This window comes from Alexandromys fortis, unplaced genomic scaffold (genome assembly GCF_014885135.2).
Source record: "Alexandromys fortis isolate MF-2015 unplaced genomic scaffold, M_Fortis_MF-2015_v1.1 scaffold_232, whole genome shotgun sequence".
NCBI lineage: Eukaryota > Metazoa > Chordata > Mammalia > Rodentia > Cricetidae > Alexandromys > Alexandromys fortis.
The window spans coordinates 473,831-489,332 of NW_026068110.1; the positions used below are offsets into that span (position 1 = coordinate 473,831).

Below are 15,502 nucleotides of genomic sequence, written 5' to 3' on the forward strand. Positions count from 1 at the left end.
ATAATACAACTAAAAAAATGGAGTACAGACCTAAACAAAAAACTCTCAACAGAGGAATCTAAAATGGCTGAAAGACACTTAAGGAAATGCTCAACATCCTTAGTCACCAGAGAAATGCAAATCAAAACAACTCTGAGATTCCATCTTACATCTGTAAGAATGGCCAAGATTAAAACACTGGTGACAATTTATGCTGGAGAGGATGTGGGGTAAAGGGAACACTCCTGCATTGCTGGTGGACGTGCAAGCTAGTACAGCCCCTTTGGATATCAATACGGCAATTTCTCAGAAAATTAGAAAGAAACCTTCCTCAAGACCCAATAATACCACTTTTGTGTATATACCCAAAGGATGCTCAATCATACCACAAGGACATGTGCTAACCTATGTTCATAGTAGCATTGTTTGTCATAGCCAGAACCTGGAAACTACCTAAATGTCCCTTGACTGAAGAATAGATAAGTAAATGTGGTACACATACTCCATTTACACAATGGAGTACTACACAGCAGAAAAAATAATGACATCTTGAAATTTGCAGGCAAATGGATGGATCTAGAAAACATCATATTGAGTGAGGTAACCCAGACTCAAAAAGACAGATATCATATGTACTCACTCATAAGTGCCTTTTAGACATAAAGCAAAGAAAAACAGCCTATAAATCACAATCCCAGAGAACCTAGACAACAATGAGGACCCTAAGAGAGACTTACATAGATCTAATCTACATAGGTAGTTGAAAAGGACAAGATCTCCTGAGTAAAATGAAAGCATAGGGACCATGGGAGAGGGGAGAAGCAGGGAGGGGAGCAGAGAAAAAATGTATAGCTCAATAAAATCAATAAAAAAAGAAGAAAGAAAAAAGAACATCTCCAACCTGTTGAGCAGCCTACAGACTCTGCAGTGTGTTTCAGGTTTCGGACTTTACTGCATAGTGGACTTTGGTAATGTAGCTGTATCTGGATCATCTCTGCTGCTCCTGATCATCTCTGCTGCTCTATGTAACCCCTCACTCATATTCCTGTAAGTAACCTGTGCTGGTTTGAATAAGAGTGGTCTTCATAGGCTCATACATTTGACTGCTTAATCACCAGGGAGTGGGTCTCTTTGATAGGATTAGAAGGATTAGGAGGTGTAGCCTAGTTGGAGAAAGTATGTTGCTGAGGGTGGGTTTTGAGGTTTCCAAAGCCCAGGCCAGGTCTCTTTCTCTTTCTCTCTTTCTCTCTCCCTCTCTCCCCCCCCCCCCCACCTCGTAGACCAGGATGTAGGACTCTAAGCTACTGCTCCAGCATCTGCCTACCACGATGCTCCTTTCCATGATAATGAACTAAACCTCTGAAACTGTAAGCAAGCCCCCAATTCAATGCCTTAGTCATGGTGTTTCTTCACAGCAACAGAACAAAGTCTAAAACTTTAGCCCAATAAAATTCATTGGTTCACCAAGCTGAACTCTGATGTTGTCCATACTTTGGTCTGTGGTGGGCTCCTGATATGGGATGAGTAGAGGTTGTGTGTTGCATCTACTCAGGAAAAGCCCGTCAGACAGCACAGCAGAGAAAGGCGCTTTATTCAGTGCAGGAACATTGGAAAGAGGAACAAAGAGGTCCAGTGCCACTTCAAGTCCCTCTTTCCAGGTCCCGACAGGCAGTTTAGGTTTAAACTGCGGGCAAGAGGTGTGTATAGCTAGGTAGTCCTGGCCACGTGGGCCTGCTTATCTTGGTCGTCTGGTCTTCGACTCTCCTGCCAAGGTGATCTGACAGGTGTCAGATCTGTGGGACATCTCTTTCTAGGAAACTAGTTCCCCCAAAGGCCACCAGGCTTCGGGCTTTTTCTTCTCCCAGTATAAGATGCCCGGGGAAATTCCAATTTCTAGGAGTCCATTATTTCAATAGTCTTATAGCTAAAGAGAGTTTCTTTAGAATATCTTCATTCCTGCCTGGACGTAAGTTATAGATCCTTTAAGGTCCCCCAGGCTGTCACAGGGTGGAACCTTGTCCAAGTAGCTTTCACCAAGATGGGTTGGGGTAGGGGTGGAGGAGTGGAGGGGGGGTAGGGTAATGGTGAAAGGGGAGGGGAATGGGGGAGGCGAGTTGAAGCACGAGCTGCCACCTTGTTAAGAGACTGGGGACAGTTGCTGAGATCTCCCTAAGCAGGGTGGGGCCTGTGGAGAGCATTATCTTCTTCCAGTCAGTCAGCATGCACCACCCTGAGAGGCCTCACTCTCACCACTTTAGACCTTGAGCTAAAAGAGTCTCCAAAGGCAAGGAAGCCACTGACTGCTGGAGCCCTTCACCTGAGAAGGAGGAGCAAAGGTGATCCTGGGTTCAGAGGAACCTGGTTCAATTCTCACGTGTGCCACATCTCGCTTTATGATGGTGTGTTGCTCTGTTAACTAAAAACAGGCCTGATCTATTATTTTGTTTTTAAATTTTATTGCATTAATATTGCATTGCCTTTATTTACTTATTGTGTGCATGTGTGGGGGTACATATGTGGAGGTCAGAGGACAACCTGAGGGAGTCAGTTCTTTCCTTCCACCATGTTGGTCCCAGAGATGGAACTCTAGTTGTCAGGATTGATGGCAATCACCTGAGTTTTCACATTGGCCTGGTCTATTCTTTTTGGTTTGTTTTATTTTGACAAGGTCTCACTGTGTATACCAGGCTTTCCTTGAACTCACAGAGATCTGCCTACCTCCAGCCTCTGAGGGCTAGAATTAAAGGCAAGGGCCTCCACAGCCAACTCTGATCTATTCATTTCACAGAGTTCTCAAAGTAGCAGTTACCAGCTCAGCTCAAATGTCACATCCCTTCTCTCCCCTCCTTTTGCAGGGCCAAGTCCCAGGAAGCAGAGAACAGCAGGGTGGGGGGAGGGAGTGGGGGGGTCACAACCTACATTCTAGAGGCTTTCTGTCCACCTTTGAACTCCAGGTGGTTGCAGATGACCCAAGGCCATTGGCCAACACCCTCCACATCCCACCAGGTCCTGGGCGGGGCTGGGACCTGCTTGCCTGGAGCTTGGCTTGTACAGTTCTCCACTGCTCAAGCGGTGTGGTGAGCTCCAACCACCCAGCCTGGGGGACCCAGCTCCAGAAGAACAACATACAAGGACATGGCTGCCAAGGCCCAGGGTCAGCAGGCTGCTTGCTCCATCATCCCCTCATTGGAGAAGGAGGGCGGTGCAACATTCTCTAGACCTGGTGAGCTGGGGTCTGTGGGCCAGGGAGGAGGCAGGGCATGGCAGAAGAACAGAGTAGGTGTCCTAAACAACTCTCCCAGCAAGGACTTAGCCCAGCTGCTCCGGCTCCTTTCTCGGGAACCCCAGAAGCCCTTCTAGACAGGCTTCCTCCAAGCAAGTACACACCCTCTTTCCCTTTATTTATGTGCATGTGTGAATTCATGCCTGGTGTGTGTGTGTGTGTGTGTGTGTGTGTGTGTGTGTGTGTGTGTGAGAGAGAGAGAGAGAGAGAGAGAGAGAGAGAGAGAGAGAGAGAGATACAAGAGCTGTCAACCACAAGTGTCGTCTGCCTAACTTTTTTGAGAGTCTCTTGGCCTGAAGATCACTAGATTTAGCTGGTCAGAGAGCCCCAAGGATTATCGGTCTCTGTTTCTCTGAAGCTGGGTGCACCTCTAAATCTGGCTTTGTTTGTGTATGGGGGGAAGTTTTGGGAATCAAATTCTGGTCTTCATACTTGCATATCAAAAACTTTACTCATTCACCCAGCTATTTCCCCAGCCCACCCCGTTCTTTTTGGATTACAGGCAAGAAGAAAGGAACTGACAGTGTATTGTTTGCTTATGGAGTGAGCTTGACCCGAAAGTGTGGCTCACAGTGCAAAGCTAACCAACGGAGTAATAGCAATAATAAGGACATCATTGTCAGGAGCAGGACTCTGTGTCCTTGTCCTCGTGGTAAAGGAGGGAGTAGGCTAGAGCCTTGGGTTGTTTGTTTTGTTTTATATAGGAGTAGAATGTGGTGGTGTTTGTACATGTATGTGCTTACATGTGGAGGCGTGAGGTCAGCCTGAGGTGTTGTTCCACAGGATGCCCCTACCTTGTTTTCTGAGGCAATGTCTCTCACCGTGCTAGCCTAGAGCTTACCAAGGAGGCTGGCTTATGAGCCCCGGAATCTGCCTCCTAGAGCTGACATTACGAATTTGTGCCATTATGCCTGACTTTTTTTTTTAATGTAAATTCTTAGGGATCATACTCCAGCCCTCATGCTTGCAAAGCAAGTACTTTACTGACTGAGTCATCTCCTCAACTTCCCTAGACAGACTTTCCAGATCCAGCACTGTGTGTGGGCAGTGCTCCCAGGGCCATCAGCGAGCTCCAGACACTGGTTCTTGTCTGCCCAGGGCAGGGGCCAGCCTTGGCACTTCGCCTCGCTCTCTGGAACACTGTGTGACACCTTGCCAGCACTATAATCTAATGGATAGAGAAATTTCAGAATGGCCATAGGGGCTCTGAGATGTGTTTGCAGGGCATGTTTTGACCCTGGGACCCTTGAATGAGATTAGAGAAGGTTCTAGGCCCTGGGGCAGACAGAATAAAGAGCTGGGGGAGGGATTGCAGAACAAAGAAGGGACCCTCTAGCCAAGAGAAAGTTCAAGATGCTCTTGGGAGCTCTGGGCTTCTGGGAACCCCCTAAGAGTAGCATTCCCTCCACAGAGCACAGAATTCTGCTTCTTTATCCCACTGTACCTTTAAGGGGAAAAAAAAACATTTATTGTGTGTGTACACAAGCTTGAACAGTACACATATGGAGGTCAGAGGACAACTCTTAGCAGTCGGCACTCTTCACTCTGTAGGTTGCAGACTGAACTCGGGTTAGCAGGAATTGCATTTACCCACTGAGCCATCTGACTGGGTCTCCCTTGATAATTTAAGCAGCTGGTCTAGGGCCATACTTGAGGCCCAGACAGTTGTACTTCCTCCCTCTCTAAATCTTGTCTCCCTGATACCCAGGGGTTTCCTGGAAAACAGGATTCTCTGAATTCCTCAAAGTGACTTCAAAGGAGGCTTGGTGTCTCACACCTGTAATCCCTGCTGTGACCCTGGGAACGGAAGGTTGCTACAAATTCAAGGCCAGTCTGAGATACTTAGGGAGTCACTGTTTCCAAAACAGTTGGTGGCTCAATTGGTAAAGCCTTGCTAAACAAGCTTGAGGATCTAAACTCTGGTCATCAGCAACCATTTGTAAAAAGCCAACACAGCATGCATGTAATCCCAGCGCAAGGGTAGGAGGCAGGAGGGCATCCCAGGTGTTCCCAGTCTGTTTAGCCTAGCTGAGAGCTCCAGGTTCTTCAAGGGACACTGTTCAAAAATAAAGTGGAGAAGCAATTGAGGAAAAGACCTCACTTTAATCTGTGGCCCTCACACACATACAAGCACGTTTGTGCATGCACCCCTCCCCCCCATAGACAAATACCTCCAAGGTCCCTCACCCGCCTGCCCACCTGCTGCAAAAGTCAAAACCCCTTATCAGCAGTTAATGGGATAATCCTTCTGACCTCTAGGAATGTCCCTTAAGTCAGGAAAGCCACACTCACTTCCGTAACTGAGTGTGAAGTTAACCCCCAGCAGAAGTCTGAAACAACATTGTGTTGTGCCCTAGTGTGTTGCTATACAACAAAGCTGGGGACGTTGTGTGTTGGGAGAGTAGCATTAGGCAGTGTCCTAGGGCTGGGGACACCTTTGACAGGGAAAGGTGGCATCTTGGAACTCAGAGAAGTGTGTAGGATTCTAGGTTAGCCAGTAATTCCCAGGAAGCCATGACCGCCCAACACAAAACCAATGGGGCTTGAAACCTGCAGACTTCTGAGGGCAGGTCAAAAGTCATCTCTTAGGGGAGTAAGGGATGGAAATGTGACCCAGCTACAGCTACCCCCACATTCCTTTCCCGTTGTAAACCTGTGCACACTTGCTGTTGTTCCTGCTTTAACTGCAGACAAGGGAAGAAACCCACCACTTGTCACCTTGGGCTCTGCTCACCTGGGCAGCCCTAGTCTGCCTCCTAAACTACCCCCATGACCTTGATCATAAACTACACAGGGACTTGTGTTCTTCAAGTGGGGGAGGCGGGCAGAGGTCACGATGTCTGTCTTCCCACTCTTTCTCCTAGTGTGTGTGGTGGGGGTGGGGGGTCGGTTCTGCTCACTTTAATGTGGGCAGACCAGGAAGTAACAAGACCGGCTCTGAGACTCCCTAGGGGAATGGAGGAGGACGGTGGCTGGTGGTTTCCTCCACTTGCAGTGCAGGGCGGGGACCGAGAGCCTTGAGCTCGCGATTGGGGGCGGGAGGGGTGGCACTACTGGATAAGCGGCAGAGAGCAGGCGGGTGGCCACCACCCGGCCAGGTCCGGCCCCACCGGCGGGCGGGGCGCGAGGAGAGGAGGAGTCTAGGGCCGAGCCACTGCTGGCGACCTGCAGCTGCCACGGCTCCTCCAAGCGGCGGGCCGCCGAGGTGAGTGACCCTCTCCACATTCGGGTGCACTGTCCCCGGGACCCCTGGCGCGCTCCTGCTGATCGGGCAACCTCGTCCCACAGGACCAAGCCACGCGAGCCTGGTGGCAGAAGATCCCTGCGGGGTAGTCACAGACAAGGGGGAAGCAGGCTCCAGAGTCCATGTTGCACTTGTCAACCACCCTCCGGGCAGCCCGGGACTACCATGGGTGCCACGTGCTCTTCGTTTTTTGTTCAGCGGCTTTCTGGGGAGGAAGTACCTAGTACCCAATTGGCAGGTCTGCCCAGTGCCCGCCTCTGCCCGCAGAGCCTTAGTCTGGAAAGTTCTTCGTCTTGCCCACAGAAACCCAGGAGCCGGTTGCCGGCAGGAGTGTAGTGGTAACTTTGGTCACTATGGTTAGCTAAAGTGAATGTTGTGTCTTACGCTGTTTGGGTCAACAGGCAACGTGTGCTGGTGCGGGCAGGGAGGGGTTGGGTGAGGGTGGTAAAGGGCACCAAGAAGTCTAACACGTGTTCAGAGTCACTTCTGAAACAGGCTCCAGAAGTAGGGGTTAGCGAAATTCCCTTGGGAGGTGTGTCTGCCCGGCAGAGTGCTGCCATGACATAATCGGAAGCCAACATCTCTCAGGCACTTGCTAGGGGCTCTGCGTGCGCTAGTCCAGCCACTCCTGGAAGTCAGGACGCCCTGTTCTTATTTCTGGTTATTTGGGGGAATGCTGAGCCTTCTAGATCCCTGGTGTTTTACAAGGACACACAGGTAGCACGTAGTAGAAGCTGCAGGTTTTCTGGACAAAGGGGTCTTCTAGAAGCAGGCCAGATCCTCAGAACGTCTGGACAGCCCAATGAATGCAGTGCTGGGTGGCACAATGTCCCCAAGACCAAAGGGTGTGCCATTCAAGTCACTTGTGCCGGCTATGCGTAGTGTGTCTGTGTTGAAGCCAGAGGTGGATGCTGGTGTCTTCCTTTATTGGTGTGCACATTTTAAAAGGTGGGATCGCTTACTGAACCCGGAGCTCACCAACTGTCTAAGCTGTCTGGCCAGCAAGCCCTGGGAATCCCTGTCTCCACTTCCCCAACACTGCCATTACAAGTGTAAATGAGTGCACTAGCTATTCACCTGCCTTCTAGGCATTCGAACTCAGTTCTTTGTGCAAGCACAGGAAACACTTCACTGATTGAACCATCTCCCCTGCAAAGGATGTCAAAAACACAGATGCCCAGTCCCCCTGGCAACCACCTGAATCAGTCAGAAGAAGCACATGGAGGGCACAGCTGTGTGTGTCACCAGGGGCTTGCACAGGAGTTGACCGCAAGCAAATGATTAATCAGTGTCTGGTGGTTGCATAGATGGAATGGGACAGGCGAAGTCACTGGGGGAAGAGGGGGCGGGAAGGCTTTCTGCAAGAGGCCTTGGAATGGGATCGTCAGGGAGGCTATTGGCCTCATAACCAGCTGGGAGCTCAGCCTGGCCCAGCTGGTCACATGAAGTTTGACTGGACTTCCCCTAAGCCTGCTGAGGTCTTCCAGGCCTGGTCTGCTTAAACTTGTATCTCTCCATCCTGAAGACATCAGATGTCAGGACCCGGCCTGTCCTGCCTTCAGTCCTTGTTTTATGGCTCTTCCTTCCTCAGGCTTATCAGAGACAGGGTTTCAGGGTGTTAAAAAGTGAAAGTTCTTGAGCGGAGTCCAAAGCCACAAGCCTTCACAGCACAAGGCAGGTATCCACTGATAGGGGAGTCTGGCTTTGCAGTCAGCAAGAGGGAGTCTGAACCCACACTGAAGTCGTCTGGGTACCTGAACTTGGTTCTTCAATTGTTGAGCCTTGCCCAGGGCTTTGGACACTACATCCCCAGAAGGCAGAGGGAGTGGTGGCCCTGGGCAGTAATTCTTTATCACTCTGAACCGCCCGGACTTTAAGTATCAGACCCCTCCCTCTGCTCCCGGGGATTTGAATATTAATGTTTGTGTTTGTATTCATGTCTGTGTTGAGGCGTGTGGGTATACGTATGTGTGCATGTACGTGTGCATGTACGTGTGTGTGTGTGTGTGTGTGTGTGTGTGTGTGTGTGCTCACATGAGCTGAGCGTGGAGACCAGAGGTTGACCTCAGCGGTCATTCCTCAGAAACAATCTTGTTTTTCAAGACTGGCTCTCTCACTGCTCTGAGACCTGCCAATTCAGGGAGGCCAACTGGCCAGGGAGCCCCAAGGTCTGTCCGTTTCATCTGCTTCCTCCAGCTCTGTGATTACAAGTGTGTATCACTATGCCAGGCTTTATGTGGGCTCTGGGATTGAACTCAGGTCCTCATGCTTGCAAGGCAAGTAGTTTATCAAATGAGCTGTTTCCCCACGTAGATTTGAGAGTTAATCTGGTTGGAACTTCTGGGTTCTTTTGCTCTTTGGTAGACCACTGGGGCCCAGAGCGGACTCCGAAATGCCCTTCTCTGTGACAGGCCTGGCCCTAGCTCCAGGCCCCAGGAACCCTTCTGAGAGTCTGGACACCTGCCTCCAGCACAGGAAGGGTTTCTCTGCACTTCCTGCTGCTGCAGACAGAAACCTTAGTAGGCCGGGGCAGGGGTGGAAGGTCTTCTGGGACTTGAGTTCTCTGCCTTCCCGTTGAAACTGGATCTGCCTCTGGGTGCCTTCCCTTTCCTGCAGAGCGCTCGGGACTTGCTGGGTTGGGCAGGCAAGAGCTGAGTACCTAAGTGTTCTATGGAATCTGGCGAGTCTCTGAACAAGGAATGGGCCTCTGGATTTCGAAGAAGGAGGTTTGTCCTTTTAGAACCTATGTTTGCACCTTTCCTCCTTTGTGAAGGGATAGATGTGCGCCTCTATTTTGTGATGTGTGAAGACATGTGTGCGGCGTGGGTACATGTGTGGAGATCAGAGCCTCTCCACCTATGTCTTTACAAGGTCATGGGCTCACTGGGCTGGTGCAGAAAGCCCTCTACCCGCTGATCCATCCTACCCACCAGCATGCCTGTAGGAAACTCCTACCCCACCCACGAAACTCCATCCTAATCAGGTTGTGAAGGTTATGAGTGGTTGGCCCCGGGAAGCTCGGCCTGCTCTCCGGCCCTCTCCACCTCTCACAGCGCCCTCCAGCTCATCACCCTTCCATCCTTGGCCTGCCGTGCACTGATGCCATCCTATCCAAAATGGCAATCCTCTTTCCTGAGCACTTAGCTTCCCACACACCCGAGCCTGGACCGAGCAGTCTATACACACAAGTTCACTGCACCTTGAGACTCTTAGGAGATGATGTTCTCCCAACCACACGATTTCTTTTCTCAGGGGCAGACTAGCCTCCAGCCTCTTTAACCCCAAACCAGGCTCCTTACCGCTCGCTCTATGCCTGCCCAAATTCTGCTTCATTAATTATTCATTCCAACATTTAGCGATACTAACTTGATGTCAGGCCCTCAGACCAGCAGACTTGAGACTGCCATTTGGTACACTCCCAGGCTCTCCCATGTCCTCTATAATTCTGAATACAAGTAAGGAGAAGCCTTCTCTTACGTGTGCCTCATTCTCCAGAGCACATCTTGGAGTAGACCTCTGTCCAGTTGCCCACCACACATCCCCACCCATCACCTTGGTCACCCATAGGAGCAGCCGTGAATATCCCCGTTCAGTAGACATTCCTTCCATGCTGGAAACTAACACAAGGCTGGAGCCTGCTAGGCATGCGCTTAGCTAGGCATGCGCCTGCTAGGCTTCCACTGAGCTGCTCCCTGGCTCCCATTGCTTGTTTCCGAGCCTCCTTAGCATAGGAGGTGAATCTGTACAAACAAGAAGATGGCCCCAAGAGCATCACACCAGCCAGTGACACAAACTAGAGGAATATGAGGCCAGTGAAGGATGGAGTGAGCGGTCCCAAGCTATGTGAAGAGACAACAAGGCCCTCCTGGGGTTGGAGATGGGGACCATAATGCACCTGTGTTTTCAGGGTCTCCATGAGAGAAGACCCAGGGAGCAGGTGGAACCCTAAGAAACCGGAGAGAGAATTAGTCAGCTCCTTTCCCCTCCACCCAGCAGGTATTCCTTCCTGGGAGGTGTCGCTTCTGTTCAGAGCAGCTTCTCCAGGGGAACCTGGAGATCACCAGCAGCCTTGACTGGGATACAGTATGCTTTAGGCCCCTGTTCTGAGTCGGGAATTCTGCACCAAGTCCTGCTGCTCCAGCTCTCTGGGTGATACTGGGGCTCACTGGTGATGGAGAGTTCTCCTTGAGCCCCACTGACCCCACAGGCATCTTCCAGCAAGCAAGCACAGCTCAGAGTGAGGGACTGTGGGAGATAACGCACAGGTCTCCATCCTCAGCTGATGCTGTCCAGGGAACATGTGGTACCTCCCAGCAGCAGCGAGCAGATCCAGACATGTACAAACAATAGTACCCGAGTAACTTCTGTCTGTAAGGGTGTCTGTAGCCAATGTTTTACTTAACATTCAAAACACAGAGGGAACACTCACTGGTGGTGTAGCCCGGCTGGAAGAGTGCTTACTTAGCATGGGAAGCCTTGGGCTCCAACCATAGAACCACATAAACCAGGCACAGTAGAGCATGCCTGTAATCCAAGCACTTGGGCGGTAGAGCCTCGAGGATCAAGAATTCATAGTTATTCTTTACAACACAGGGAATTTAAGACCAATCTGATCTACAGAGTTTCCCCATCAGAGTGGGAAAGAAGCCTGCCCAAGGTCACATGTTAGCATGTTGTTGAACTCAAGTTCATACTCAAGACTGTCTTAGTGCAGCTGCCAACTGCTAACCCAGCCTTATTTGTCAGAACAGAGTGGGTAAATGCTGTCCAGGGTTACAGGAGCTGATAGGTGCCTTAAATATTATCCAACAGCATGGGTTGGATCTCCAAAGAAGGAGGACTTGGGTGGGTGTAAAGCATGTTAAAACTCAGATGGAAGTAATAGACTAAGTGAAGTGTGTGGGGGTCACAGGTCTGGGCATGGAAGGATGAGAGTACACACCAGTCTCTGTATTGGCCTGTGCTGGACTCCGGGAGCTGTCAGAAGCTAGCCCTGCCCTCCAGAGGCTTTAGCAGTGTTAGGGATAGGTGCGGAGGACTGCCGCACAGACAGCAGTGTGGGCCCTGCTCTGGTGGTTGGTCTGGGACGTGGTGTGTGTGTCAACAGCTTTCACTAGACTGCAGAGTTGCTAGTTCTCTGACAGGTTGAAGATAATCAGATATGTCCATCCACAAGCCCAGATAGCCTGATTCCCTTCAACAACATAGAAGTTTCGTGAACTCTGGGCTGCCCTTGCAGCCTTGGGAAGCGGCGGGAAGCCACCAGCAGCGGGTGGAGGATGCCTTTATCTACCATTTCAGATAATGCTATTCTGATTGTAGAGCTGTCTGTCATCGTTCCGCCATGGGCATTGTCTGGCATGCGGTGACAGAGCAGCCTCCTCTCTGAGCACAAAATGCTGAGAGAATCATCGCTAGGCTGGTGACAGCCGTGGTGAATGCAATGGATTACCCTGTGAGAAATTGATCAGTTGCTACTATCTGTAACCATTATGCTTGCTTTGCACCTTGCAGGGTCTCGGTGGCTCTGCCTCTGCCAACCCCCCCCCCCCCCCGTTTATGTTGGATGACATTTATTCATTTTATGCATCCTGGCTTCAGCTGGCCATCCTGCCTCAATTCCTGTAGCAAAGGCACTGGAGTCTGAGCCACTAATTACTACAGTGAGGTTTCCTCCCCAAACAGGAAGTCTCCAGCAGAATTGCTCTCTCAGGGCTCTCTCTAAGGGAGCATCAGTCACCCCTCCCAGGCCGGTCCTGTGGCCAGCTGTAGGCGGGCAAGCTGAGAGGGGAGGTGTCCCAGTCACCCACACCCTAGAAGGCCTGTGACCACCCCACTTCTGAAAAACCACAGTCAGGCTGCCGAAGGAGGACGCTTTATGGCTTGCAGAGGGGCTGTCTAGGGACTCACCTGAAGGCCCGATGTCGCAGCTGCCCGTTGCCAGCGGTAAGTCTGATCAAGGCTCTGAGGTAGCCACCTCATTCACTCACTAGTACACCACCCCCTTGCCCACTTGAGAGAGTTACCCTGATGTGTGGATTTGCCAGAGTTCAGAGAGGGCAGTGTTTCCCCGAGGGTACACAGCCTCAGGTGGCAAAGAGCACAGGAGAGGGGGTCTTGACAAAAGTGGGAGACTGTCTGCTGTGCACACTTCAAGACCCCTTTTCAGGGAGAGCATTCAGGCAGCAAGTACAGGAGCCTGTTCAGAGTACAGGGCTTCAGTTTCCACACACAAAGCAGTAGCCTTGTGGGTTTTAGTGTGTGTTGCTTTAAAAAAAAAAAAAAAGTTAATGTTCTTGTATTTCTGAGGAATGTGGGCCTGCTGGGAATTATAAATTTTACTTAATTGGTAACCATTTCTGCCTTGGTTTATCACAGAAATGCTGGCTGCAAGTAATCGAACTGGATTTTTCTAGAAGGATTTGAAAAGCTAGATGTTTGTAAAAGCCCTATCAATTATTCATCCACTTTTATTTTGCAAAGTGATGTGGGGAGAAAATTTTGTTTTGTGTCAGACCAAACCTGCGCACATGAGTGTGTGTGTGTGTGTGTGTGTGTGTGTGTGTGTGTGTGTGTAGTGGGAGTGGGAGACTGGTTTATACACATGAGCTTCGCTTTCTCTTCGGTAGAAAAAAAAACCTGCCTTCCTTTAAAAAACCATAATGATTTTTATGATGTCTAGATAACAATTCCAGGTAGTATTACAAGAAATGTAATAGCAAAGTGTTTTAAGAGTCCATCAGATAGGAGGAATGCCCACAGAGAATGCAGAAGTGTGCCACTTAGAATGTGTTTATCTATTATTAGCTGTTTTATTTTCTTTTGTTTGGAGCAGAGCCTCTGCTGCCCAAGCCGGTCTCTACCTTGTGTAACTAAGATGACTTTAAACTTCTCATCCTCCTGCCTCTATACCTCCTACATGAGGATGGCAAGCACACACCACCAGGCCATTTGTATGGTTCCGGGGATCGAACCCAGGGCTTCATGTGTGTTATTTATATAGGTGCTCTACCAGCCGCCCTACAGCTCCAGATCTGCTGCCAGCCTTTAAATGCTTATTTGAGACTCATGGTCTCTTTTCTCTTCCCCTTGCTTTGGGGAGTAGAAGTAGGTATTGGGTAAGGAGAGAGCCTAGGGTTCCCAAGCTTGACAGAATAGGAAGGAGCGAGATCCTGGGTTTGAGCTAACCCCAGTTCAGGACCTAGGATGGAGGACAGCCCAACTTTACAGGAACAGCCAGAGGAGTGACTGGGAAAGGTTCCCAGCAGCGCATAGAGAAGATAAAGGACACCGGAAGGAAACAGACAGGAATCTAGAACCAGTGCTGGGCAGGTGACATCTGTAACACCCACATACAGAGCCACCGTCTTTACCGGCCAAAAGATCAGTTGGATGCAGAGACTAAATCAAAGCAACTCTGGGTCCAGGAGGAAGTCCCTTAACCTGTCTGAGCCTTGCTTTGGGATGCACAAAGTTTAAGCAGTGACTGTTGTCTGTAGATCATATCACAGCACGCATCTGAGGTTGTGGTTGCTGCAGTGAATCTGGTCTTCTCTAATCTCTTAGCGTTTGACCCTGGGGATCTGGGCTGTATGGGTACCAGACACATACAGAGTGCTGGGATCTGCTGGCTGCCTCCCTCAGTAGCTTATGCCCCAGGGAAACCCTGGATCACTACGTGGGGAAGGCATGTGGCAGAAATGGGGAGAAGGAGTCATCCTTGAGAATGGCTTCCTCTGCATAGCAAGGGTGTAATTTTCACTCAGGCTGAGCAGGCAAGCCCCAGCTTAATGATGGCCTGACATGGTGATACAAAAACAACAACATTCAGTAGAAACTGTACTTCAGATTTTCAATTAGGAACTTTTCCCAGGCATTTTAAACTTACAGTATCATCAGTTTACAATGGATTTGCTGGCTGCAACCCTACCCTAAATCAAGGAACATCTGTGTCTTCAGGGCTTTGAAATGAGCAAGAGTTATGTGTGTCACTTGTATATGTCTGTATGTTCACACATGTGAGATTATATATAATCACATTCACATGGAAGTCAGAGAACTTTCTCAGTCACCCTCCACTATATATTGAGGTTGAGGCAGAGCCTGTGACTTGAACCAATTGCTTCCCAATTCTGTTAATCTTACCGGGAATCCCTGTCCCTCTCTCTGGGATTACAGGCAGGCTGCCACTCCTGTCTGGCGTTACCTGGGGATTTAAACTCTGGTCTTTCTGCTTTCCAGGCATGTTCTATACTCCTGAGCCATCTCCCCAGCCCAGAAAGACTTTTTTGACATTAGTACTCGGCACCTCCTATGTGAATTACTCAGATCAGAGGGCGTTAGGTCTAACATTGACATAAATCTGTGGGAAGGGATGGTGGGAGGCTATGGGCTTCCCAGCTCTAAGGGAAGGAAGGTACCTGGAACTGGACACTTGCTCCATCCCTGTGGCAGAAAGCCTACGGGATCAGAGAACAAAAGCATTGATTTTGTCTTAAAGAGGAACTGGGAAGCTTCTCCTCTTCCTTCTCTTTAAAAATGCAGGTGTGTGTGTGTGTGTGTGTGTGCTCACGTGTTTTCACTAACAAGTGTGTGTGTGCTCATGTGTGTGTTGGGGATTGTATATGGAGGCCATAGGGATACATCAAGTGTCACCTTCGGAAGCTCACCAGTTAACCCAGAGACAATCCTGTCTGCCTCCCCAGCACTGGTATTACAAGTCCTTGACACCATGATCCACTTTGTATGCGGGTGCTGGAGATCATGTTCTGGGCTTCACACTTTTTAGGCAAGCCCTTTACCAACTGAGCCATGTCCCCAGCCTCAGCAGCCAGGCCTTCTGTTGGCCTTGTAACTGGCAATCTTAGTTGTAAACTTGACTGGACTCGGAATCAGACCATTTTGAAAGCTGCTGGACTGAGCTGCAAAGGACTTCATTTTGGTTTTGGCTGGTTTCGTTGCTTGTTTGTTTGTTGAGACAGGTTCTCATTATGTAG

General features: G+C 49.9%; 1 protein-coding gene across 2 annotated transcripts in view; it reads left to right on the plus strand.

The window, feature by feature from the left end:
- Positions 1-6,328: 6,328 nt before the first annotated feature.
- Positions 6,329-15,502, plus strand: part of Steap3 (STEAP3 metalloreductase) — a 40,642-nt gene continuing 31,468 nt past the window's right edge. Inside the window, exon 1 of one of the 2 annotated variants that reach the window (XM_050124460.1) lies at positions 6,329-6,467. Coding sequence is in view for 1 of the 2 variants with exons in the window: in XM_050124459.1 (XP_049980416.1) it covers positions 12,428-12,452 (25 nt within the window). In the remaining variant the exon portion in view is untranslated. Of the gene's footprint in view, positions 6,468-12,347; positions 12,453-15,502 lie in introns of those variants that run through there. The other variant, XM_050124459.1, reaches the window with a different exon arrangement.